General features: G+C 41.2%; 1 protein-coding gene across 4 annotated transcripts; it reads right to left on the reverse strand.

Moving 5' to 3' along the window:
- Window positions 1–1,278: 1,278 nt before the first annotated feature.
- On the reverse strand, window positions 1,279–24,221 carry LOC127411630 (PHD finger protein 3-like). 4 transcript variants are annotated; one of them, XR_007892324.1, is made up of 17 exons: window positions 24,062–24,221; window positions 22,960–23,225; window positions 22,750–22,866; window positions 20,666–21,941; window positions 20,140–20,383; window positions 18,124–18,169; window positions 17,895–18,015; window positions 17,631–17,787; window positions 17,365–17,481; window positions 17,044–17,172; window positions 16,806–16,944; window positions 16,506–16,689; window positions 15,408–15,555; window positions 15,230–15,319; window positions 14,944–15,139; window positions 2,005–10,007; window positions 1,279–1,836 (listed from the first exon to the last, which is right to left on the reverse strand). XR_007892324.1 is itself a non-coding variant. In XM_051647326.1 (17 exons), the coding sequence occupies exons 2-16, from the start codon at window positions 23,198–23,200 to the stop codon at window positions 9,874–9,876; spliced, it is 3,339 nt and encodes a 1,112-aa protein (XP_051503286.1). In that variant the 5' UTR covers window positions 23,201–23,225; window positions 24,062–24,221; the 3' UTR covers window positions 1,279–6,389; window positions 9,831–9,873. The 4 variants fall into 4 exon arrangements, 3 of the variants coding, with proteins under 3 accessions (XP_051503286.1, XP_051503285.1, XP_051503284.1); XM_051647326.1 differs by having other exon boundaries at window positions 1,279–6,389; window positions 9,831–10,007; XM_051647325.1 differs by having other exon boundaries at window positions 1,279–10,007.
- Between the last annotated feature and the right edge of the window lie 3,760 nt (window positions 24,222–27,981).

Below are 27,981 nucleotides of genomic sequence, written 5' to 3' on the forward strand. Positions count from 1 at the left end.
ACTGTTGGTCTCCATGATGGTTATCTCAAGGTTTCAGTCAATCTCGGAGAGAGAACTGGTCTTCGTCTGGTCTACCAAAACACAACTTTCTGCTGTGATCACTGGAATTACCTGTCAATTATTCACAACCGATCAATCATTGAGGTTTATGTTATTGAGGAAAGAGTCATTTTTGAAGACATTGACCCCTTTGAACTGTATGTTGCCATAAATTATGGAGGTGGGATTTATTTTGGAGGTTTTGAATTAAATCGAGATATAGCATCAATTACATCTGGTCTATTTACTAGAAGGTTTGTTGGAAGCATTAAGGATGCCTTCTTGTTTCAGGACACTAGACAGCTGCAGTTTCTACAAACCAGTGAAGGTTTTGGTGTCTATAAAGGAGAAAGGTAAAAAAAATAAATTATTGTGCATATATTATAATTGCCATCTCAATCATGAAGTCTCATGTTCCCTTTAAGAATAAAATAAGGGCACCTGCACAATAGAGCAAATCCATTGATTTCAAGGATGTAGAGGTAAAACACCCCCTTTTGAAATGAAAAAATCTTTTGCATTTTAATTATATACTTTTTAAAATATCCCAAAATAAAATAAATAAGTGATACTGCTTTGCAGGGGCAATGTTAAAGGAATAGCTCACCCACAAATAAAAATACAGCCATCATTGCTTACCCTCGAGTCGGTCCAATCCATTGGGATTTATTCTATATCTTCTGTTTGTACACAAAATGATTTATCACTGTCCGTTCCTGTTCATTAATGATTATTGATGTTTGTTTTCTTGATATATTTTTCTTGATTTACTTTGAGTTATTGAATTATTGAAATGATGTTTGAAATAAATGATAGGCAAGAAAAATGCTTACTCTAAGTCTTTCCTTTGTAACACCATAGTCAGGTTTGACAATAATCATAATGTGGCATCATTGCAAAAACTGACACTTCAGAACAATACTTCAAACAAATAAATGCTAAACTTTCTCAAAAAATAAAATCTTTGATAATGTCTAAACATATCCAAATGTAGAACTTGTGATAATGTCTAGAAATCCTCTTCTCTAAAACCAGGCACCAAAGAGTGGGTCTCTGCAGTCAGATGTGTGATTTTCCATTTTCCCCCATCAGAGGGCAGCAACGCATGACACATATGATATTTTATGTATGAACTTAAAAATGTAGGGGAATACAGTTATACCCAGTAATGAGACCAGTTTGAACAATGAAGACCAGGAGTCAAAGTTTAAGTTTCAATCAATAGAGAGAGTTTACTGATGACAAAGTTCTCTACATTTCCAAAGGCAAAGACAGAAACAGATGAGTTGACGATCAAACCTCGAACTAACTTAGATTACAGAAACAACCATAAATATAGGCATATGCAAATGAATTGACATCATCTCTTACGAGTGCAGTCTTACGAGTCTGATAGGTTAACCATACAGATATTTATGGGAACCATCCAAATATGGTGAACTGTTAATCTATGCAGAAGATGTTATTTAGAAACATAACACTGATTAGCTGGAACCACGAAGTCTCAGTTGGTCTGTAAATATGAGTTAAAGGTAATCGTAAATCCGACAAGACTTTTCTTCTTTTAGACCTGGGGCCAGAGGGTGACTGACCATCTCACCAAATCACCTGGTTCCCATCACTCCAACAATTCCTGTAAACAATTTAGATAAAGACTATAGGAGAGAATAGACTATAGGAGAGATTGAGAAATACAAAGAAATAATAAGAAAATACTGCATCTTAAGAGAAAGAAGAGACTGTATCTTCTTAATGCTGAATGTCATCGAGACCCAGACTGAATGTTATTCTTCTCTTCTAGAACAAACATTGAAATAACTCACACAGCTCTCACGTACACACTTTTAGGGCCTGAATATTTCTAGGTGAAAGGGTACAGAAGGTTTATTCTTTACCAAAAACTTAAATACAATAAAACTCTTGCTTAATTTTGATCAATGATTAATTGAATGAATTACAACTCACATGTATATCAGTTCTCTGGGAGCCGGGCTAAATGAGTAAGCACTGTTTCCTGCATTCCTTATATAAATCAGACCCTCAGTCACACCTCAGAAGAGAAATACATGAATGACCTGTACCAAATTAAAACATAACCTGAATAAAAGCACATGATTAAAAACGCTTCAATTGTTTTTTGATTAAAACAATTGTTAGTGAATGTATTCAACTTATCAATAGGAAGAAGAGACGGGTAAACCCACCTCTGCAAAATGTATTTAAATTATAAACATGTATGTCCGGGTAATTTTTGACCCGCGAACACCACAAGTGTCACTCACAAATGAACAGCGCACAAGGGTTAAAGGAATATTCTGGGTTCAATATAAGTTAAGCTCTATCGACAGCATTTGTGGCATAATATTACCACACAAATTTATTTTGACTTGCCCTTCCTTTAAAAAAAAAAAAAGGCAAAAATCTGGGTTCCAGTGAGGCAATGGAAGTGAATGGGGCCAATCCGTAAACATTAAAATAATTACTATTTCGACAGAGGTGACACCATGTGAGGATCGGATATGTGAATGGCAAGCTCTGTGCACTTTGCTAGTTTTAATTACTTTTAATGACATAAACCAGTGAGAAACGATACACTTTGTTTCATAACTGTTCTAGGAGGACAATATGTCAAAGAATTAAAAATCCTCAGGCTCTGGAGACATTAAAAGACACTTACGTGCTCAGGCTGACATCCCTGAGAAGGCCAGGGAGTCGATTTGGTCGGAGAGTTGTGGGAAATGCGGCGAGAGATGTTGAACATGTCGGCATTGCTGATGAAGGTCGTTGCTGACTTGGAGGATCTTGCTGTGATACGTCAATCGATCACTGCCATGGAGGCTAAATTTACTGATGTGGTCACAAGAATGGGGGATGTCAAGAAACGGATCGATTATCTGGAGTCATCGGAGAGGGAATTATCTGCTAATCCACTAGCGACCAAGGTGGATTTGGAGCATGTCTGGGAGAAGTTGGAGGACATGGAAGGAGTGGAGGGACAGAATATGGTGGAATTCCTGGACGGGCTCTTTCCGAGTCTGTTCGAAATAGCAGGCCAAAAGCTGGAAATCGAGCGAGCTCACAGGGTTCCGGCTCAGCGATCCGCTGAAGGAGACAGGCCCCGATCAATTCTGGCCAAATTTCTGAGATCATCCGATAAAGATCTTGTGTTACGTGAGGCGAGGAGTAAAGGAAGGCCTTCTTGGAAGAACCACAGCATTTTCTTTTTCCCAGAATTTGCGAACTCGACAAGAGAGAAACGTGATCGATTCAAGGAATGCAAGAAACTTTTACATCATCGGAAGGTTGCTTTTGCACTGATTTTCCTGGCCAAATTGAGAATAGATGCTAAGGATGGCCGGACAAAATGTACATACCCACAGCAAGCGATGACCTTCATAAAGTCAGTGGAGTGAGTGGGTCGTGTTGTGGTGCTCATGTTGTGGCCAGGTGGACCGGCTCACTGAACATTCGCTTGACTGCTTGAAGATTCTGCGTGCTCTTTTTGTGCTGGCTCCACCTAGCGGCTAGAGTTTATTTTGTAGAGCAACACACCTTTGGGACGGTTTTGTGGATGAATCTACATGCTCTTTGTGTTTATTCTGCCTATCGGCTGGAGTTTATTTTGTGGAGTATTTCTGGCAAAGTCATTGGAGTAAGTTATTTGCTTACACTTATGTTGCAGCCGAGTGTACCGGCTCACTGAACATTCGTTTGACTATCTGAAGAATCTGCGAGCTATTTTTGTGCTGGTTCCGCCTAGCGGCTGGAGTTTATTTTGTGGAATAATACACCTTTAGGACAGTTTTATCGATGAAGCTACACACTCTTTGTGTTTATTCTGCCTATTGGCTGGAGTTTGTTTTATAGATTATCTTTTGCTGCGTAATTCTGTCTCACAAAATTTGTATAGAATCCCCGAACTTTAGCAATCCAATGGCAAAGTTGTCGAGGAGGTTCTCGTAGGTGTGCATGGACTGTTTGAGTTTGGAGGGATGGACGCCAGATGGCGCTGTCGTGCACGGGGTTAATGCATCTTTTTTCTGTTTGTTTGGTTCTGGGGAATGTTTGGGGTTTGACTGTTGCATAATGTTGGAATGTGGTATTTATAATCCTGTTTTTGACACAAAATCTATTTTTTCTTTGTCAAAATGTCAAATGTTAATATGAGTGGGTTGTCTCTCTCCATGTGGAATGTGAATGGTATGGGGCACCCCATAAAAAGAAGGAAGGTTATTTCTCTTCTTAGGCATAAAAAATATGATATAGTGTTTCTTCAAGAAACGCACCTTTCCCCACAGGAAGCTGAAAAATTTGGACAGAAATGAGGTAGGAATTTTTTTTATAGTGCTGGCTCGAGTAAGAGCAGGGGAGTCATTACACTGATAAGTAAACATCAACAATTCAAATGTCTCAAACAGAGTAAAGATAAATTAGGAAGAGTCATTATTGTTGTAGCTGAAATTCAAGGACAAAGTCTTATTTTGGCGAATATTTATGCTCCTAACGTTGTTGATCAGGGCTTTTTTATAGATCTTGAAGGGATGTTGCAAGCCGCTGGCACCCCAAATGATATAATATTGGGAGGAGATTTTAATCTTTTGATGGATTTAGTCCTTGATCAAAGTGAAGAAAAAGTGTGCAAACCCCCTAGATGTGTAAAAATCATGGTCTTACAGATATTTGGAGACTTTTGAACCCATCTGGTAAGAGAAGAGTGTAAATGAACTATGGCCAGACAAGCTTAAACACGTGCGCTCCTCCAGAACTGGACCACAGATCGCTTGATGACCGCCGATGCTGTTGTTAAACAGTGTTGAGTGTTGTTAAACTCACCGCTGAGTTTTGCGCAGAGAGGGCTCGGATGTTTACCGCTACGATTTTATCAAAATCATTTGGAAGGTCAGATAATAGTGATTGGCTGGCCTCATCGAATCACTGACTTACATTAAATAAAGACATTACATCATACCGGGAGACTCTGGGAAGTGGTGGTATGCAAGAAAAACTGCCAGTACTCTGTATTCTTACCGGTATCCTGTACCCTTCAGCCTGATCAGGGGCAGCCTGCGGTGTGTTGGGGATCCGGACTACAGTTCCCAGCTCCATCACAGGACACTGATCACGAAGTGCTCCGGATCACCGCAATGCCAGCAGGCCAGCCCAGGTGCTACACTCGCACTTGTGGGGGTGGGTACATCCACCTGAGGAGGAGAACAGGTAGACCCTGAAGTCGCCGGGAAAGGGATAAACTGCCGCAAGCGTGAGGCCGGCTTCAGCGGTGGGTCTCCACGCCTCCGGGGTGTAGGAACAGGGCCTGGGGAGAGGACAGAGTGAGAGGAGAGTGGGAAGAGATGGGAGAAAACACAGGGGGAGGGGAGAGAGAGAGAGGGAGGGCTCCTCCGCTCTTAGGCATGCCACCACATGGCCCTCCGCCAGCTGGACCGCTTCCTCCAGCGACACCGGGCCATGGCACTGGACATACTCCGCCATCCCTTCTGGAAGCCAACAGATCAGCTGTTCCAGCACCATTTGGTCGACCACTCCCTCAACGTCGCAGTCCTCCTGCCCGCAGCCATTTCCGGCAGGCATCACGGAGCCGCTGAGAAAAGGCAAACGGGTGACCGGCCCCTTCCAACTTCATCGAGCGGAACACTTGACGGTATTACTCTGGGCTCCGGCCGACCCGCTGCAGGATGGTCTTCCTCAGATTGCCGTAGACCAGGAGATTAGCTGCTGGCAGTTGTTGTGCTGCAAGCTGGGCTTCCCTGGACAGCAGAGAGATAAGCCGGGCCGCCCACTGAGCATGCGGCCGGCCCCAGATTTCAGCGGTTTGCTCAAATATGTCAAGAAAGGCTTCAGAGTCATCTTCCACCCCCATCTTCAACAGCGTGGGCGGGGGCAGGGGCTGCTGTTGTCCGGGGTCACTGCCGGGGCTTTCTTCTGGGAGAGTAGGCTCCGAATGACCTGCCGGTCCTCTGCCTGAACTCTAAGGACCTCATGGAAGCGACGTTCCTGATCTTGGCAGAGTTCAATCAGAGCCTGTTGGTGGGTGTGGTGTAGGTCGGCGAGGGACTTGATGATGTCGGTCAGCGGGAAGGACTCCATGGGGCGTACAGTCTTCAAATCAGATCCTGGGTTTCGGCACCAGTGTAACAAGGAAGGACACCGGGAACTGGATTCTTCAAACACAGGTAGGGAACTTTTAATGGACCACTTCTCTGGTTTACAGCTTCTCAATAACTCATCAGCTTCACAATAACTCCTCAGATTCACAGTAAATTTCTCGACCCAGTCTCTCTCTCTCAATCTGGCGCTGGCATGGTCCTTTTATGCCGCTCTCCCCAATCTCACTACAATTAGAGACAGGTGTTAGTCATCATATGTCTCAGGTGTATGCACCCTTACCGCTCTCTCTCTCCCTCGACGGATGCTCGACCACACCCCCGCTGCCACAAAGCATTTTTTTATTTTTTTTTTTATTGAAGGTGCCGGAACATCTTTATCATATCCGGAAACCATGGCTGATTGGGCCATTTCAGCGCAATTAATAGAACTGTTTCCATGTCCACTTGGACTTTGCTGATGACAGAATGAAGGAGGTGCACTGGGGTAAGCGCATACTTGCGTTTCGCCGGCCATACGTGGGCCAGCGTGTCATGGCAACATATAATCGCCACTACTCTTGTGTTGTTCGAATGAATCAGAATGTGGTGATTCACAATATCGGAATGAGAAGCTGTTTCATGGCCGTTTCGCACTTGTTTTTGAGGTGTCGAAAGTAGGGCATCCATTACACACCACGCCCCAACCTGTGTTGGATGCATTTGCGGTCAGCACTTTCTTTCTGAAAACTTGACCCAGCATAACACCTTGTTGGTAGAAGGCTGGCACTGTCTATGGTGCTAGAGCAGTCAGACAGTGGCGAGTTACCGCGATGCACAGGAAAATGAAATGAATTCAGTGGCAATGTTTTTTCAGTTTGAACTGAAACAGACACAGAAGAATGGTCTGTACACGCTCGTTCATGAGGTCTGCACGCATGAACTCCTAAAAAGGAGATTTACTGGCTGAGAAAAAGTGGGTTTTTCGCCAGTTGACATTAGACCAGATTTTCAATATGGTAAAGCAGCAAGTCTCTGTGTTCGCTCAGTAGTGCTTCTGATTGGCTAGTAATAACCAATCACTGAGGTAATTCAAAACACACACACCGTTCATTTTCAATGGGGTGAGCGCCGCATTGATACATTTTGTGAACGTGCGGGGAGCCAGAGACAGACTGAAATGAAGGACTTTAAATTTATATGCAGTTCCCTCGAACGCGAATCTATAAAGTCACCTGTAACGCGGTGCAACTGGTACATGAAGTACACGTCCTTCAGATCTATTGTCACGAATAATTTTTTAGCACCCAGTTGGAATGCCAGTAAGATCTCGCCACACGTCTGCGTAAAGGGACAGAGGGCAATTTGGTATGTTCATAACATGATATAATGCGCCGCTCACCATTGGGAAGCAGTTGTGCATAATGTGAGGCTTTGAAGTGAGAAAGCCCTTTAATGAAAAAGTGTGAGCATCTCATGCATGTGCAACGAGCGCTGTAATCTTTTTGCAATCTTTGGAAGCGGTTGTGCAAAATATGTGGGCTTTGAAGTGGGAAAGCCCTTTATTGAAATAGTGTGAGCATCTTGTGTGAGCGTTGTGCTCTTTTTAAAATCTTTGTATGTTCATACATAATATAATGCACCGCTCACATTGGGAAGCGGTTGTGCATAATATGTGGGCTGTGGAGTTGGAAAGCTTTTATTGAAAAAGTGTGAGCATCTCGTGCGAGTGCTGTGCTCTTTTTGCAATCTTTGTATGTTCATACTTATATAATGCACCGCTCACCATTGGGAAGCAGTTGTGCATAATGTGCAAACTTTATTGTATGTGATTAATGTGAGACACAGAAAACGACATATTGAACAACATTTTGAACAACATTCCTTTCCTGACAAACAGCAGTGGGGAAGAGGGAAACAGTATTGTGTGTCAGGAACGCTTTGCTGTGCGGGGCTTGCTCTGAGGCGGCTGCCTTCGTTTGGGCCACGGCTTGCATGGCTTTACCAGCGGCTCAGCAGCACTGAGGCAGCTGGTGTGGGGTTTTTAGCCGGGCACTGGACCGAGACAGAGCGAAAGCAAGCCAGCTGTGATGAAGTACTGCTCCGTTTTGGCATAAAATGTCTCACAGCCTGTGATTGTTGCTGAGTCGTGACATAGCGCTCAGCAATTCTATTCACAGAGCCTCCAAAAAGGCAGGCTGGACACACCGTAGCATAAAATAGAGTGGCTTTTCCCATGTCACGCATTTTCGTGAGAGTCAGTCTGATGTGATTATCCAAAAACACCAGATTGCTCATTGACTTGCCAGTGGCTTGTGCAGTGAATTTCGTGGCTCGCAGCGTTAAGTCCCTAGCGGTGCGGAGCTCTTTGAAAGTCTCTGGATCGTAGCCTTGCTCATCCATTTGTTTGAGGAGCGTAGCTTGGAAAACTTGGAGCACCGACATCGCGTGGAACGCTGAACCAGTTTGGCCCGCTGCTGAGTATGCTCTTCCAGCCAGTGCGGACGTTAGTCAACACGACTTAGAAAGATGAACAGAGCGTGTGTTCCACGCCCTGCTACTCGCCAGGCAGAAGTGTGCCACTACCATCTCTTCAGGGGGGGTAGTTGGGCATAACCATTTTCTTCCACATTGGAGAGTATGTAATCGCTGCGCAGGTGAGCTGAATAGGGCGCACACCAGGATTTTGACAGTTCATTATGAACTTCAGGGAAGAACGGGGCAAATCTATGACGCGGTCGCTTGACGGCGTCCAGACTGCAGGAACCATTCATCAAGGCGAGATTGTGTAGGTTCCTCTGGAGGAGACCACTCGATATCGAGCTCTTCAATCACCCTTGAAAGGACGCAAAGCATCTCCTTGTCAGTGGTGCGTACACGCTCCTCGCCGGGGGAGGGGCGGTAGCATCATCCAGTGAGCACTTGCCTGATGCAGCGAGAGACATGACTGGGCGTGGCCCAGAGAATGCAGCTCTCATGCTGGTCTGACGGTGGGATGTGTCTCTCTCACAAGGAACAACATCTTTAAAAAGACGTGAACACGTAAGTAACTCTTTTAGACATATATATATACATGCATATACATACATACACACACACACACAATATACAATAGCTTTGTAAGTATTGTTGTGGAATATTGAAGACTCTTTTTCTCTCTCAGCAAGAAAATTCTCGAAGTCAGGGGTTCCAGATGTCAAAGGTTAGACTTTATTGAGCAAAACAACAAAGCCGAGACACCAGCTGTATTGTCTGATCCTCTCATTCAAAGCTTAATTGTTTATACACTTCTGTTATCACACATTACCTCATAAGCACACCCCTCCTGTTATCTTAACCAATAAGCATGCTTCTCCACTCTCCTTGTTTGCCACCATTATTTCACAGACTGACTTCTTTTTAATGGTGGAATTCTGGCAGTTATTCTATTTTTAAAAATAACCTTTTAAATTCATTTATTATTAAAGTATACAGCAACTTTGACTATTGGCTGTGTCATTCAGTGCTTTGAAGAGTACTCTCTCCCTAGTACTTTTCTGTCATGGCTGAATGCCCAGATTTCTCTCAGCAAGGTCACGAAGACCTTAGTCTCATCCTTATTTTCCTGGATTAAAATAATGTTCAAACTATTCAATATAAGCACTTTCTCTGTGTTTGATATATAAAAATATACTATAGGATACACAACACCTGCCGAAGCGCTGCGGGGAATCAGGATGCTGAAGCGGCCCGTTCACCAGCCAAGCAGCGAGGCGGAGAGATGTTCACAGGAACACTGCAGGGGAGTGGAGACTGGAGAGTCTTTTCGTTGCCGTGAAGATTCCACCCACTGACTCGTGTAGTCGACAGCAAAGCAGTAGACAGCTTCTAGACGAGAGATTAATCAGTCTTGAAGAAAAATCTATGGAATGATTTTTGTGCTCTTGCTTTTACAGCGGACAGCTTCGCACGTAAAAAGGCGGTGCTCAAACACCATAGCCAATATTAGAATATTGCCGTTATTTTAGAGGTTTCAACTAGATCGTGTGGAAGGACAACTCCTTAGCATGCAATGTCAAGTGTGCTGAGTCGTAAGGAAACGGCTGTTTACGTGAGAGCAGCTGACACCATACAGTGCATCCGGAAAGTATTCACAGCGCTTCACTTTTTCCACATTTTGTTATGTTACAGCCTTATTCCAAAATGGATTAAATTCATTATTTTCGTCAAAATTCTACAAACAATACCCCATAATGACAACGTGAAAGAAGTTTGTTTGAAATCTTTGCAAATGTATTATATATATATATATATATATATATATATATATATATATATATATATATATATATATATATATATATAGATCTCACATGTACATAAGTATTCACAGCCTTTGCTCAATACTTTGTTGAAGCACCTTTGGCATCAATTACAGCCTCAAGTCTTTTTGAGTATGATGCTACAAGCTTGGCACACCTATTTTTGGGCAGTTTCTCCCATTCTTCTTTGCAGGACCTCTCAAGCTCCATCAGATTGGATGGGGAGCGTCGGTGCACAGCCATTTTCAGATCTCTCCAGAGATGTTCAGTCGAGTTCAAGTCTGGGCTCTGGCTGGGCCACTCAAGGACATTCACAGAGTTGTCCCGTAGCCACTCCTTTGTTATCTTGGCTTAGGTTCATCTTCCAACAGGACAACGACCCTTCGCCCCAGAGTGCTCTGGAGCAGGTTTTCATCAAGGATGTCTCTGTACATTGCTGCATTCATCTTTCCCTCAATCCTGACTAGTCTCCCAGTTCCTGCCACTGAAAAACATCCCCATGATGCTGCCACCACCATGCTTCACTGTAGGGATGGTATCGGAAAGGTGATGAGCGGTGCCTGGTCTCCTCCAGATATGACGCTTGCCATTCAGGCCAAAGAGACCAGAGAATTTTGTTTCTCATGGTCTGAGAGTCCTTCAGGTGCCTTTTGGCAAACTCCAGGCGGGCTGTCATGTGCCTTTTACTGAGGAGTGGCTTCCGTCTGGCCACTCTACCATACAGGCCTGATTGGTGGAGTGCTGCAGAGATGGTTGTTCTTCTGGAAGGTTCTCCTCTCTCCACAGAGAAACGCTGGAGCTCTGTCAGAGTGACCATCGGGTTCTTGGTCACCTCCCTGACTAAGGCCCTTCTCCCCCGATCGCTCAGTTTGGCTGGGCGGCCAGCTCTAGGAAGAGTCCTGGTGGTTCCAAACTTCTTCCATTTACGGATGATGGAGGCCACTGTGCTCATTGGGACCTTCAATGCTGCAGACATTTTTCTGTACCCTTCCCCAGATCTGTGCCTTGATACAATCCTGTCTCGGCGGTCTACAGACAATTCCTTGGACTTCATGGCTTGGTTTGAGCTCTGACATGCACCGTTAACAGTGGGACCTTATATAGACAGGTGTGTGCCTTTCCAAATCATGTCCAATCAACTGAATTTACCACAGGTGGACTCCAATCAAGTTGTAGAAACATCTCAAGGATGATCAGTGGATACAGGATGCATCTGAGCTCAATTTTGAGTGTCATGGCAAAGGCTGTGAATTCATATGTACATTTTTTTTTTTTTTTTTTCATTTTTTTTTTTTTAATAAATTTGCAAAGATTTCAAACAAACTTTTTTCACGTTGTCATTATGGGGTATTGTTTGTAGAATTTTGAGGAAAATAATGAATTTACTCCATTTTGGAATAAGGCTGTAACATAAAATGTGGAAAAAGTGAAGCGCTGTGAATACTTTCCAGATGCACTGTATTGAGAAGGCAGCAAACAAGAAATTGCACACAAACTCCATTGGTTCTTCCGTGCATTGTCACTGCAGCAAATCTGAAATAATCAAAGTGAACTACATTTGAACCTCCCCTGCAATACCACACAATTTGAGAACCAATGGGTATATGTGCCTTAAATGTTTTGGTTTTTTCCAAAGTTTAAGTTGGACAATCAAGAGTTAAAAATTTGTTTACCATTGGTAAACCTCTAAAAAGAAAACTTTTCTGAAAAATTAAAAAGCTCAAAGTGAAACAGTGAAAAGATGAATACATGATAGCAAGATTTTTACATGTCCCTCTTGTAGCGTGTATAGTGTCCAACATGTTTGTTCTAATTTATGAGATAATGCCACAAAACCTCTGATGCTCAATCCACCATGAGCTTAAACAGCATGAGCATTTTATTTAATTTACATAAATAGTGTGCTTTCTCTGCTGTAGCAGTCTTTAATATTTTTTTCCATGAATTTGAACACTTCCGTAAAATTACCGATTTACAGTGGAAACTTTGTTTAATGCCATTTTCAACTTTGTTACAAGTAGACCTTACAAATTGACTTCCTTTTCCCCCCTCTAAAGTAATATTAAATTGCTTTTTTATTTGTTATTCTGAAATAAAAAGTATTTTCTTCTTTGAACTTGTTTATTTTAAATTACAACACTTTGGTTCAATAAAAAATGAGCCTCTTTAAGAAACAAAGATTTTCATTTCAGCCTCTTCACTAACAATAAAAACATTTTATTATGAACTGTACATGAACACATTGTGCTGAATATGCAGATTTCTTTAGTGTGACAAGCCAATATGTACAAAGAAATATTTGTCACCTGAAACATAGAAAATACTTAAGAAGCCAATTTAGAAAAATTAAAATGGAACAAAATGGTTAAGCAAAAGAAGCCACTGTCATGATCCATGAGATGTATTTTCTCATGGCACTATGCACTTAACTGTAGTATCATTTCCAATATCTTGTAATTGCTTTTGACAAGCTCCTTGTGAAGACATGGTTAGTCTCTGAAAGACTGTGGTGAAAAAATTACATTTAAAACCAACACATATCCTCTATGTTTAAAACAACAAACCAACTAAAAATCTTGTACTAACAGTTGTTCATAATATAAAACTCATTTTGCACCTGTATAAATAGCTTTCATCTACTGTGTTACAGAGTTTTAAAGAACATGGACCGGTTCAAAAGCAAGAAACAGATGTGGTTTTGAGTATCAAGATCACGAACGCCTGTCTCTAGAGTCCCTCCGATGTTTCTCGTAATCAGAGTCCCGTCTGTATTTGTCTCTGTCCCTGTGATGACTGCTGCTGCTGCTGCTGCTGTGATGCCGCTCTCTCGGTCTCTCATGCCGGTCATCTTTCGAGTGGCGGTCTTTGTGACTGTGACTTCTGTCCCTGTGTTTTTCTCGATCCCTGTCATAGTGCTTGCTTTTGTGATGGTGTCTGTCATAGTGGTCTCGGTCGTCCTTCTTGTAGGTGTCCTCTGAGCGTCTGGAAGACTTGTCAGAACCCTTCTCATCTTTGCTTGAGGGCGAGGGGGTCGGCAAGCTGGGCTCAGGCACCCTTTGGTTCTCATACATCATTGGAGGTCCAGGTAGCATTGGAGGAGGTAAGGTTTGAGGCCAAGGTGGAGCAAGCATGTGACTTTGAGGATCGGTTTGAGAAAAAACTTGTGGAGGAGGGCCAGGAGGAAATGGGAAAGGTGGAGGCGACAGAAGAGGTATGAAAGGGGCAGGATTGGCAGGGGGAGGGTAATGGTGTACCGGCACAGGGTGGTATTGGTGTTCGGGTGCACCAGTGAGGTAAGATGGAAAAACAGGTGGTGGAGGACCTTGGCTTGGTGGACTGTAAACATTGGGGTTGAAAGAAGAGGACCTGGACTGCTTGAGACCTTCATTTTTGCCTGTAGATGAGATGGTGGTGATGGGCTGGATGTCCTCGATGGCTTTGCACTCTTGGGAGAGTTGAGAAGGCGGTTGCAGATTAACTTTCTGCTGAGATGTTTCTGAATTACTTACTGGCGGTTTCAAATCAGTAGGATCAGATGATAAAGACCCTTTCTTTAAAATACCAGGGGGAGGTGTCTTTATAGTCTTGGTGGGACTCAAAACAATTTCGTTTTTGGGGACAGAGTTTGAACTGTCGTTAACAGAATATTTTGACGCATTTGACAAAGTGGTTTCATTTGTTTCTTGACTAGATGGTGCAGCTGAGCTACTCTTTGCATCAGTGTTGCTAGACTCCTCTTTGGGTTTGGCCGTTGTGAGAGATGATAGGAAACTCTCCGTTGAAACATCTGGAGGTTTGTCACTAAGAGAAAGCACAATGCCAGTCTGGGGGTTGCTTTCTTTTTCGTTCACTTCTGAGCTTTTCTCTAGACTTGAGTTGGATGGTGTGTCTTCTGTTTTGATGGTTTTGTGGTCTTTTTTCTTGATAATAAAGCGGTCAAGTCGAGAAGCACTGCTTGTATTTTTAGGATGGATTCCTGCTTGACTTCCACCATCAACAGTTGAAGTCTTGGGCACTGGTGTGGTAGAGACACTCTCTGCATTGTCGCTTGAGGTGGATGTGGTGTTTCCAGGCAGCTTCAGCACACCAGGAAGAAAACGCAAAGAAACATTTTCATTGGTCTCCGTATCCAACATCGGTTCATCAACAACTGTCTTAATCAGATCTTCAGTATCTTCTTTGTGTGTGGTTCCCAGAACGCTTATAAAACTTCGGTCCACATCTTGTGCCATAGAAGCCTTCTGCTTGTAGTTAACCTGAGGTTTGCTTTCTACCAAGAAACTTGGAGCTTCACTAACTTCACTAGGCAGGATTACTCCAAAGTCCCTTTTAGGTCTCTGGCGAATGACCAATCCAAGAAGAAGATTTGGACGGTTGGTCTCCAGTCCTACAATGCAAGAGGACCATTGTATATATAGTACAGGCTTAGACAAAATCAAATACATATTAACTACATATTACATATTCTACATATTAACATTCACAGAACTTCAAAGTTTTACCTGGGCCATCAAACGGAACAATCTGGTGGGGTATTTTTTCCGTGGAGCCAAGTGGAATGAGATACATGTCTTTAACCTGTTTACGGTTGTTGGCAACAACGCCGTATCTTCTACGGCTGCTAAAATAGGCGTAGAGCAAAGTGTATGAGATCTCGTCTTCTTCTGTGTCAGGGGTGAAACGAATTATACAAATTTCCTGAAAACGACAAACAAAAATTACATAAAAAAAGCTAATATAATTGGGTCAAGTTTGGAAAGGGAGAAATCAGGGGATAAATAATCACACCTTTGTCCCAGAGGCACGAATTTTCTCGACATAGTCCCAGACTATTTGAGGGGAAATCCGTCCACCTACTTGGATGTTGTCCGGCAAATCCTGCAGACACAATTAGTGATACGTCTAATAAGCTCATATCCAACTGACACATTTAGGTTACATTTACAACTGTTATAATGCCATTTACCTGTGTTAGGTGGTCCAGAATTCCAGAGACAGGATAAGCTTTTGTTAAAAACCTAGCCACAGCAAGCATATCAACAAAGCCACCCCACAGTTTCTCCAAGTTGCTGAGGAAAGTAGCTGTATCTTCCTTGCTACTCAGACTATCTGACCTGTGGGAAAACATTAGAAGTAAATCAGAAGGTATTTCTCCCATTGTAACAATTAAATGTAAAATTAATTCCCGTTTTCTGAACCTCAGATGAGGAAAATCATTTTCTTCAGGCCAAGGTTCCCACAACTTTCAACCAAATAATTTTCCTGACATTTTGATGTCTTCCAGTCATTCATGATTACAGGATAAGGATATTTTAAATAGCAATGTATGCACTCGCAAACAGCAATTTCTTGCGGATTAAATATTTTAGAGCTGAGCTAGAGCTGCACAATTAATCAAAAAAATTACTGAGATTACAATTACAATTATATTCTTGTAAAAAGTGTCAATCACAGCATTCCATTTATATGTACTCCCATTGCGCCAACATTTTCTATTTACAAAATATTTTTTGGGCTGTTGTGTGCATGAAAAGACAAATCTGATGCGTTTAGTCTAAAGTCATAGCAGTAATGCTCACTATCTAAATTACACTGTGTACAATTTATTTAAAATGTGAAAAACACTTTGTTTTTCATGCAATTAAAACATTAAAACAATTTAGGAACACATTTCTCAAGTTGTTTTGATGCATAGCCTAAAGATAAAGAATATGGCATGCAACTGCCCCACACAATATAAGTATTATAATGTAAATTCTATTCATCTAAATGAATAATGGCAATTACAATATCAAAAGGAAATAATCTGCAAATTTAGATTTTTGTTATAATTGTGCAGCCCTAAACTGAGCATAAATAGAAAATTGGATATTCACTATAGAAAGTTCCATGGCTTTTTAGGATTTTTTGTTTGTGATTTTTTTATTTATTTTTTTATTTCCGTGATTGTTCAGGTTTTTATTATTTCCACTTTTTAAAATCCCTGATATTTACAGGTTTTCCATGACTGTGGGAACCCTGCTGCAGCAAAAATTGTGGTGAGCAGGACACATTAGAATCTCACCTGGATTCAGGCAAAAAATTGAGGAGACCTTCCTCCATGGCTCTTAAAGACAGATCATCCATCAGTGCTGGTGTAGTTGTAGAGGACGGATGTTCCTCAGCAGCACTTGACTGCCTCCTCACGACTGTTGTAGCCACTTTCATTACCTTTGTAGAGGCTTCCTCTGAAGGTGGGGCCATACGACCTTGACAGAAACATATGTAAAATGTCATTTTAAGAATAACTCTTCACAATCACAACAGAAGTTTACATGCCCCAAAAAGTATCAAGCTTTATTTTAATTTGGACAAAGGGTTTTACCGGTGCAGATTTTGCAGTTGAGGTCAAAAAGATGAGACTTGTGCAGGCTGGTGGTATCTACAGATTTCTTGGGACTATCTGCTTTAGTCTCAGGGAGTTTCTCCTCAGGCACTATCACTGCTTTCGGCACAGGCTCTGGCTGAGGACATAAAGGAAATGTTAATAATGCCATTTCACTTTTTCCTAGTTGGAAAATATAGCAGAGACACTCAGAATGTAGCAAAGTTCCATATCTCACCTCAACTTCAATGGCCTCTGGAGCTTTGGTAGGCTCCTGATTCTCAATTTCAATTTCTCCTTTGTGGGTGATTTTAGTGATGGGGCGTCTCTCTGCCTCTCTCTCTCCTTTCTCGATCATTTCAATTGTCTGCCGACATAAATAACACTAGGATTAACAGTGGTTGCATCACTGCAATTGCAATCTTCTGATTTGATAAGAATCCTCAAGGACAACATGGAAATCAAAATGGACCTTGTTGTTGCAAATGTAATTTCATGCTGTCTTTAAAAAAAAAAAAAGATTGTGACATTTTGGAAATGCTGACTAGGTTTTACTGACATGTCGATTCTCTCTTTGTCTCCAAGCAGCCAGTTCCTTTGAGGCCAGCTCTTCTGCAGTCATACGAACCAAATCAGCAGGGGAAACTTCCCCCTTGAGCACACGCTTGTATAACACCTGCAAAAGAAAATTTTTCATGAACACAGCATTACGTATTGCCTTGAAGTTTTTTGTTGTTGTTGCTAGAAATAAATTCTTATAGGTTCTGCAGTACATAAAATCTATTTTGCAAGATTATATTTCCACATTTTTTTTAATAAACTTACATTATTTTTTGCATCTCTCAGGTTGAAAGTCAAACTTCTGTATTTGTTTTTGTATTTGCTGTCAACACCCTGAAAGAGAGCAAATAGCTCTTTCTCCATCTTTCTGGCCAACTCAGCAGGCTTGTCCAATGAAATCTTCAAATCGGATTCCTTCAGTCTAAAAGTTAAGAAGTTAAACAAAACAAGAGGTTTAGCTGTATTTTAACAACAAAGGAAACTCACTTTACAAAAAAAAAAAAAAAAAAAGAAAAACATTTCACACACCGTTTCAGAAGAATATCTTCCAGCGAATCTCTAACATTCCGCCTGATTTGTCCGGTAGACGGCTTTTTTGAGCTCACATGAAAAACTTTCAATTTCTTAGTTTCATGCTTCACATTTGGTCCTACATAAAACAAAAACAAACAAAAAAACAGGTTTTAAATGCCAATATTGGCTAAACCTTATTTATTTGGATGTGTGTGAACAAAACAACTGATAGAAATATTCATACCACTTCTTGGCGCAGAATCTTCTGATGGTCGTCTTTCTCCTATGTCCTAAATAAAAAAAAAAATTTTTTTGTCTCTGCAATATAGTAGTGAACACTAGCACATGAGCCAAAATAAAAAAAATCATTCTAGTGGTCATATCAGTGGAAGCTGCAGATTTGTCAGTGAGTGCGGAAAACATTCAGTGTGAACACAATTGTGAGGAACCATCCACCTACACAGAGTGAAGGTTAACTGACCCCTTCACACCCATGTGGAAAACAAAACAAAAAAAAAACAATGACAAATATACAAACCCTTTTAAAGAAAGCTGGTGGCTACCACACAAATCATAAGCTAAATCAGAAAGGGCAAAGGTAAAACATATGACAACTTTATAAAACTGCCACAAGCAATTATCAAATATGGAAATACTCCAAACACACTTCAGCTTAATAATGTTATAATTTGATGATTTGAGTTGATATTGATCAACTAAATCAGATCTTGTTTTTGCTTCCAGTGTGAATTAAATAATCTGATTCATAAACCAATGACAGGCAAGCTAATGCAGTTCTTGAATCATTGTTTGGGGAAAAAAATATCCCTTTTGTAACTAGGCATGTGACGGTATTCAGTAAAATGGAATATTACGGTAATTAACATGAACGATATTGATACCGTGGGTACTTCAAAATACCGTAAATAATTCTAGATAACCTTTTAGCCAAATTGTTTATTTTTTTCTGATCGTACAGTAGTTTTTTTCCATCAATGAATCAAGATTCACAACACTGCATGTATGCGACATAAATGACACATGGGCACTCTGATGTAAACAAAACCAATGGGGACAAGAAGCATGGCTGAAGGAGGAATACAGCCGACCCTTTATACAGCCTTCTAAAAGGGTTAAGTTGGAAGTATTTTGGGTTCCATAAAAATGCAGAGGGATTGTTGGTCGAAGATAAAACATGTGGTGGAAAAGTGGCAGCAAATAACGGGAACACCTTCAACATGTTCACTCATCTGCGGGACAATCCTCCCGTGCAATACGGTGAGATAAAGGTACACTGTGACAATTCTGCTCCTTTTTCCAAACCGTTTTTGAAAACACTCTAAGAGACAACTAGCTAAGTGACAACTAAGACGACAAAGCAAGTGAACTGTTGTTGCCATTTACAGATAAAGTGTTGCTTGCTTTCAAGTGGCCGAGACTAGTTCGCTAAAGCTCCGCTAGCTACACAGTAACATTTGCATCTTGTAGTAATAACTAAAATACAGTTGTAATCAGCTACTAAAGTCCTGTAATTAAAAATGGCAATGTGGCACAATGATGATTTCAATATTGAGTTCAAGTTGGAATGCAACGCAATCATATGTTGTGTGCACTTGCGGTTGTTACATTTGTAGCTAGCGCCTTGCTATATATTAGCAACTGGCTTGCTTTCAAGAACAACATGCATACTATTGTTGCAGCCAATTAGTTGTTCAAATAGTTCTTTTTAATGTTCTACGTTCTTTGGTATCTATTTATTTAAAAGGCCAGTTTGGTATTGAAAAAGTTATTAAACTTTTTATTAAGAGAACAAAAAAGTTTGTGTATCTTTCTACTGCTTTAGGTAATGTATTCAATACCAATACAGTTTACCATGATAAAAGCTTCAGCAATTATTGTGATGTGAAACTTTGATACTGTCACATGCCTATTTGTAACACAGATGAAAATTAAGATTTACCAGACAAAAACAATATAGCTAATTTATCTGTTTGTGGTCTGTTTTTGACCAAATTCAGAACCGAGTTTTCATACCATCAAGGACTTAATGTAACTCATTTCTGTAATGTAAATAATGTCTAGTTTGTTTAATGCATGTCAGGTACACTCTTTTGATAAATAAAGAGAAGGATAATAAAGACAACCCTCTTCATTGTAAGTACTCCACCTCTTATGATTTACGATGACCAATGTACACATTTTAATTAACTCTGCCTGTTATCATATTGCTTTGTGATGTAGTATTGAAGGACTTGCTTACTTTTCTGAAGGGCCGTATTCCACCTGCAGTGAGTGACTGCTGGGATCTCTGTTTTTGTTTACATGATAACTTATCATCCGACTGCTCTGTGGCCTGCCCACCAGGTTTCCCATCCTCTTCAGCACAGCACTTCAAACACACGTACTCTTGGTCCTCCTTTTCCATCTGTTGAACTTTAGCCAGATCCAGGCCCACACAGTCCCCATGAAACCAGTCATCACAGTGCCCACAGCCCACCATGAACCTAGAAATAAAAAAACACTTAAAGGGATAGTTCACCCAAAAATGAAAATCACTCACTCTCATGTCATTCCAAACCTGTATGACTTTCTTCCATGGAACATGAAAGCAGATGTCAGGTAAAATGTTAGACTTAGTCACCATTCAATTTCATTGCATCTTTTTTTTCCATACAATGAAAGTGAATGGTGACTGAGGCTAACATTGTCTATTTTTCATGTTTAGGTTAACTCTCCCTTTATGAAGTCTACCTGCATTTCTCATTGGATAAAAATAAGCCACATACCTGTTGTTGTGTGGTTTCTTGCATAATCCGCAGTGCTTGTTGGGATCCCACATAGTCTCACTTTCAGGAGGAGGAGGGTCACCCTCGGCTTCCTTCTTCACAACAGGGGCATTATCTGGGATAAACAGCTGTGGTTCCTCTATTGAGATACTCCGAGAATTTCTACTCTTGTGCCTCAGCTGGATCTTTTCTGGCTTCTTGATCTTCATCTTCTCCTGCTCCTCATCTCCTTGGCTGTTTGTCACCGGTGGGTTTGTTTTGTTTACTGGGGTGGGAGGATTCTGTGGCTTTTTCGAATGGTGAGGAGATTTATTTAGGACTGACTTGACACCAGGGCCAGAATCAGAGGATGGCTTTCTACCAACATTTGCGGACGCGGGGACAGACGAGCTAACGTTTTGGTGTACAAGATGTCCATCTTGACTCTTCTGTATTTTTGAGGGTGATTCAGGAGATAGAGGCCCTCCTGGGCGTTTCAAGCTCACGTTAGCAGGTTTCCCTTTGTGGCTTTGAAATTTCTCTGGTCGGTTCACATGGATTTTCTTGTCTCTGTTATGTTTGGATACCTTCTGTAAGAGACCTGGCCTGCCAAGTTGAGAATGCTTGTTTTTTACTGCAGAAAGAGTCTGTTTGTGTTTCAAAAGCTTTTTGACCACAGGCTCAACCGCTGTGCCGTTTTTATTCTGAGATTTGTGCATGCTAGGCTTTCGTGTCTTGATTTGGTCATTCGATTTGGTGTCTGCTGGTGCGGCGTTTTCCATGCTGGGCTTGAACGCCATTGTGCTCTTGGCATCTTGCACATCATTTGGGTTCACATACGGTCCAAAATCAATTGGCATGTCATCGCTACCGGGTTGGCCAACAATTACTTCCTCCACAACTTCTTGTGTGGAATTATCAATCTCTTGTGTGTTACTGTCCTGGTTTTGTCCCAAATCTAGTCCGATACCATCAGCAGTCATAGAGTTATCCTGGAAGCCAAGGGACTGAAGGGCACTTGTGCTAAATGATCCAAATGAATGAGATGGTCCAGGGAGAAGTTCAATTTTATAGCCTCCCACGGTGACAGTTAATCGGCGTAACACAACTACTGGGTTCATCGATGAATCAACCTCATGGATTCCAAATCGACGACTAAGTAGGGCTTCCCTTTTTTTAAAACTTGTTTCTTCATATGAGTTTCCACTAGATGTTGCCTCTTGGTCATTCCTGCCTGCTGTTCTTCGTGCAGATCCTGGACGCCTGCCTGGTGCACCTTTGACTCTACCCCGGCTTGCTGAAAGAGAATTGTGCAAAAATGTGGTTTCAAAACAACTCATGAGCATCACACACCAATAACTGCAAAACAGAATAAATGAGCAGTCAAACTGACAGCGAAAGGTCAAAAATATTGGTTGCAGGCAGACTTTAAACTAATAAACCTTATGTATATTCTAATATCCAAACAAATCTAACATTTTAAGCCTCATACAGTGCAAGGGTTAAAATAAGCAAGGTCCATAACTTTTTGCCATGCTTGCAAATAGCAAGTTTACTGATAAAATTTAATAGCCATAAATATTTCTAACCCTTTATAAAACTGTGTTTATGCCTTATTATTTAGTACTAAAATTATATATTTTTGTCCCTATGACAATGGAATTTGTAGTTGTTGTTATTTTCTGTTGTATAAATGGGGCAAACAGAGTAGGTCACTCACAGCATCTTGTACATTGAAACTGTGAAACACTACATATACTTTGTTACAAAAAAGTGAAGACCCATCATGATTTTGTTACTCATGTTTTCACAAATCTTTGGTTGAATATTTGTATGCATTTGATTTGAATCACTCATGTCACTTCCGTCATATAGAAAGAAAAACAGCGAGGGTCAGTTTACAGTTCTTGCAATGTAATCCACACATTATGTTGCCGTTCCTATTAAATTTACTGGCAAGTAACTCATTTTATAACCAACATTTTATTTACTTGACAAACAAGATTTTTTTTTGGACTGCAAGCCACTTCAGCAGATTCAAAGCAATCCAGATGAATTCACCTAGCCGTCCCCCTTCACTTCCCCTGATTTCATGTTATGTGCACCTGTTTGTCTCCTCTGTGGATGACTTGCATGTCTTCTTCCCTGTGAGAAACTGGGCTGACCGTTTTCTTCATCAGATGGACTCTGACTAACACCTGTTGTTATGTCATGGTCGGCATCTGTAAAACATCGGCAAAGATCATTAATTAAAAGCTTTGTTTGTTGCTTATGTTTAAAGGAGTCAAAACATGAGTACATTTTAACTACTATACCTGCTGAGTCTCCAAGCTTGAAATTGACATCTTCATTTTCTAAAAGATGAAACTGGTCGCTGGCAGATCCAAACATGGGATCTTTATCACTGAGCATGTTCTTCAGTGAATCTTCTGGTTGATTGCGACCCGGATCAAACTCATCACTTGCTTCACATTCCAGATTTTGTCCGAGCAGCAAGGAATCGTCCAACTGGTCACTGGGAACCAGATGGTTGAATGGACCACCAACTATATCCATGAATGCATGCACAGTACTGTTTGCTCTGAAAGAACACGTAAAATGTACATACATCCTTAACATTGCATTAACTAAGAATATCAGGAATAGCAATCAACCACACAACTGCTTGTCATAAACAATGCAACACTAAATAATTGTCTGAAATAACTGATAACAAAAGAATAGGGATTTCAAATGAATTAGAACATTTTAACAACATATTAAGACATCGGAATTAAATGTCAAACTGTACGTCCGTTACCTCGGTGCCCTAAAAGCAAAATGCACTGTTGAGTAAAAGCACTTTAACTTACTGTCAGGGTAACGCAGGACAATCTTGCATTCATGCACTGTTTTAAATGAAGCATTCATAAAGCCGTATTAATATGCATGCAGAGAAGACTGCTGTGAATGAATGTTTTTATTTTGACTACAGATGCACAGACACATAGCGCGTGCGGGCCTGTACAGCTCGTAACGACAACACACACCTACTTTAACCCACTCTGGACTGAGACTACAAGCAGTTCCAGCTTTTGTAAAGTATGCATTTGTCGCTAAAGCAACACGCGGGGTTAAGATAGCTCCACACAAACAAACCCAAACGCTTCTGCGAGCACTGGGGGGCCTATATTTGCCTGCGTGAATCTTGCGCGCTCACCGGGGCATATACAACTAATCTGATCAAAAACGGAAGTTTGCATTCCCACCGAAACCGTTCCCTCTGCATAAATAAAGTTACAGGCACATTCGACCCAGGTTTTTTTTGCTCAAACTTATGTCTGGACCTGCGTCGCGTGCACCGCAGGAAGGCCTCGCGCTCAACGGACAGAGATCGTGCACGCCCACTCCACCCGAGCTGCAAGATAAAACACTCACCGTGTGTGTCACTGTGATCGAAGAGCCTGCACATAGTGGGAGAACGGGTTATATTATCGGTTACGGTGGTAGGACGCCATACGGAGTACCGTCGTTAAGTTCACAGCCTTTTCCGCTCTGGATCTGCGGTGGGACACACACAAGTAGTACTTCCTGTTGACCATCTGAACCAGCAAACAATCCGTAATGCGCTACATCAATCAGCAGGGGGCAGTGTTGTTTATTCTTTTCCCCCAACTTCATTTGCTTTTGCATGACAGCCATAATTTATTAAACCAAAAAATATTCATGGTAAATTAAATAAGCATGACATGACATTACATTACATTAATTTGAAAAGCTTTAGAAGTTTATAGTTCTTACAAGTTCATGGATCAATTCAGAGTTTCAGTGTTTTACGAGCAGTGTTACAAAATATGCTTTTTTGTGCAATTTTTATTTTAGAAAAGCTGCCAGAATTTAGATGTTAAGTGATTGGTTGGGGAACCATTATACCATTTTTTTTTTTTTTTTTTTTTTTTTGAAAAGAGAGAGAGAAAAAAACTTAAACCTCTGTTCTGGAAATGTTCTGTGAACCAAAAATGGTACGTTGGGTTGTTCCAACTGAAACCAGAAAGTTGAATTTTTCTGTTGGTAAATTTGTGTTTATGAAAATGTAGTTTTGCCAAAATGACAATTAAATGAATTCCATTAATTAAATTAATTCATTGTATATTACACAATTTGCTTCCAAGCGCCCCCTAGGAGAAGCCTTCTGTTTGTCTCACAGGGAACATTTAGCCAGAACCCTTCTACAATGTTGAGCCTACAAGCTTAGCCCACTGATATATACAGTAGTGGCCAAAAATAATGGCACCCTTGGTGAATATGCGCAAAGAAGGCTGTGAAAACAAATCTGCATTGTTTAACATTTTGATCTTTCATTCAAAAAATTCACAAAAATCTAACCTTTAACTGAAATAAAACAATTGAAACAGGAGAAATATCTCATTATTAAATAAATATTTTTCTCCAAAAACGCACTGGCCATAATTATTGGCACCCTTTTACTCAATACTTTTTGCAATCTCCCTTTGCCAATATAACAGTTCAGAGTCTTCTCTTATAATGCTTAATGAGGTTGGAGAACACCTGGCAAGGGATCTGAGACCATTCAGCCATACAGAATCTCTACAGATCCTTAAAATTCAGAGGTCTATGTTGGTGGACTCTCCTCTTCAGTTCACCCCACAAATTTTCTATAGGGTTCAGGTCAGGGACTGGGATGGCCATGGCAGAACCTTGATCTTGTGGTCAGTGAACAATTTTTGTGTTGATTTTGATGTTTGTTTTGGATCATTGTGCTGCTGGAAGATACAACCAGGGCCCATCTTTCTGGCAGAGGCAGTCAGGTTTTGATTTTTTATCTGTTGGTATTTGATAGAGTCCATGATGCCATGTATCCGAACAAGATGTCCAGGACCTCTGGCAGAAAAACAGCCCCACAACATTCAAGATGCAGCACCACATTTAAACATGGGCATTGGGTACTTCATCTCTGTGTAAGCCAAACCCATCTCTGGTGTTTGCTGCCAAAAAGCTCTTTTTTTGTTATATCTGACCATAGAGCCTGGTCGCATTTTAAGTTCCAGTGGTGTCTGGCAAACTGAAGATGCTTGAGTTTGTTGTTGGATGAGAGCAGAGGCTTTTTTTCTTGAAACCCTCCCAAACAATTATATATACAGATGCATCTCAATAAATTAGAATGTCGAGGAAAAGTTCATTTATTTCAGTAATTCAACTCAAATTGTGAAACTCGTGTATTAAATAAATTCAGTGCACACAGACTGAAGTAGTTTAAGTCTTTGGTTCTTTTAATTGTGATGATTTTGGCTCACATTTAACAAAAACCCACCAATTCACTATCTCAAAAAATTAGAATACATCATAAGACCAATAAAAAAAACATTTTTAGTGAATTGTTGGCCTTCTGGAAAGTATGTTCATTTACTGTATATGTACTCAATACTTGGTAGGGGCTCCTTTTGCTTTAATTACTGCCTCAATTCAGCATGGCATGGAGGTGATCAGTTTGTGGCACTGCTGAGGTGGTATGGAAGCCCAGGTTTCTTTGACAGTGGCCTTCAGCTCATCTGCATTTTTTGGTCTCTTGTTTCTCATTTTCCTCTTGACAATACCCCATAGATTCTCTATGGGGTTCAGGTCTGGTGAGTTTGCTGGCCAGTCAAGCACACCAACACCATGGTCATTTAACCAACTTTTGGTGCTTTTGGCAGTGTGGGCAGGTGCCAAATCCTGCTGGAAAATGAAATCAGCATCTTTAAAAAGCTGGTCAGCAGAAGGAAGCATGAAGTGCTCCAAAATTTCTTGGTAAATGGGTGCAGTGACTTTGCTTTTCAAAAAACACAATGGACCAACACCAGCAGATGACATTGCACCCCAAATCATCACAGACTGTGGAAACTTAACACTGGACCTCAAGCAACTTGGGCTTTGAGCTTCTCCACCCTTCCTCCAGACTCTAGGACCTTGGTTTCCAAATGAAATACAAAACTTGCTCTCATCTGAAAAGAGGACTTTGGACCACTGGGCAACAGTCCAGTTCTTCTTCTCCTTAGCCCAGGTAAGACGCCTCTGACGTTGTCTGTGGTTCAGGAGTGGCTTAACAAGAGGAATACGACAACTGTAGCCAAATTCCTTGACATGTCTGTGTGTGGTGGCTCTTGATGCCTTGACCCCAGCCTCAGTCCATTCCTTGTGAAGTTCACCCAAATTCTTGAATCAATTTTGCTTGACAATCCTCATAAGGCTGCGGTTCTCTCGGTTGGTTGTGCATCTTTTTCTTCCACACTTTTTCCTTCCACTCAACTTTCTGTTAACATGCTTGGATACAGCACTCTGTGAACAGCCAGCTTCTTTGGCAATGAATGTTTGTGGCTTACCCTCCTTGTGAAGGGTGTCGATGATTGTCTTCTGGACAACTGTCAGATCAGCAGTCTTCCCCATGATTGTGTAGCCTAGTGAACCAAACTGAGAGACCATTTTGAAGGCTCAGGAAACCTTTGCAGGTGTTTTGAGTTGATTAGCTGATTGGCATGTCACCATATTCTAATTTTTTGAGATAGTGAATTGGTGGGTTTTTGTTAAATGTGAGCCAAAATCATCACAATTAAAAGAACCAAAGACTTAAACTACTTCAGTCTGTGTGCATTGAATTTATTTAATACACGAGTTTCACAATTTGAGCTGAATTACTGAAATAAATGAACTTTTCCACGACATTCTAATTTATTGAGATGCACCTGTATATATATATTTTTTTACTTTCTGACCCCAAGACCCAACTAATTTCTGCAATTCTCCAGCTGTGATTTTTGGAGATTCTCTGGCCACTTGAACCATCCTCCTCATTGTGCGTGGAGACAATATAGACACACATCCTTTTCCAGGCCAATTCTTAACATCTCCAGTTGATTGGAACTTCTTAATTATTGCCCTGATGGTGGAAATGGGTATTTTCAATGCTTTGGCTATTTTCCTATAGCCACTTCCCATTTTGTGAAGCTCAACAACCTTTCGCCACACATCAGAACTACATTCTTTAGTCTAACCCACTGTGATTGATGATTAAGAGAATTCTGAGTATGAGGTCCGAGACCCAAGTCTTGGTGGGCCAGTAGGGTGCCACTAGGATGACCTGCTCCTCGTCCTCCCTGACCTTGCACAGGACCTGTGCAAGTAGGCTCACTAGGGGGAATGCATACTAGCGCGGCCCCTGGGGCCAGCTGTGTGCCAGCGCATCTGTGCCGAGGGAAGCCTTGGTCAGGGTGTACTAGAGCAGGCAGTGGGAGGATTCCCGGGAAGCGAACAGGCTTACCTGTGCTTGACCGAATCGACTCCAAACCAGCTGGACCACCTGG

The sequence above is a fragment of the Myxocyprinus asiaticus genome, chromosome 21 (genome assembly GCF_019703515.2).
Source record: "Myxocyprinus asiaticus isolate MX2 ecotype Aquarium Trade chromosome 21, UBuf_Myxa_2, whole genome shotgun sequence".
NCBI classification, from domain to species: Eukaryota; Metazoa; Chordata; class Actinopteri; order Cypriniformes; family Catostomidae; genus Myxocyprinus; species Myxocyprinus asiaticus.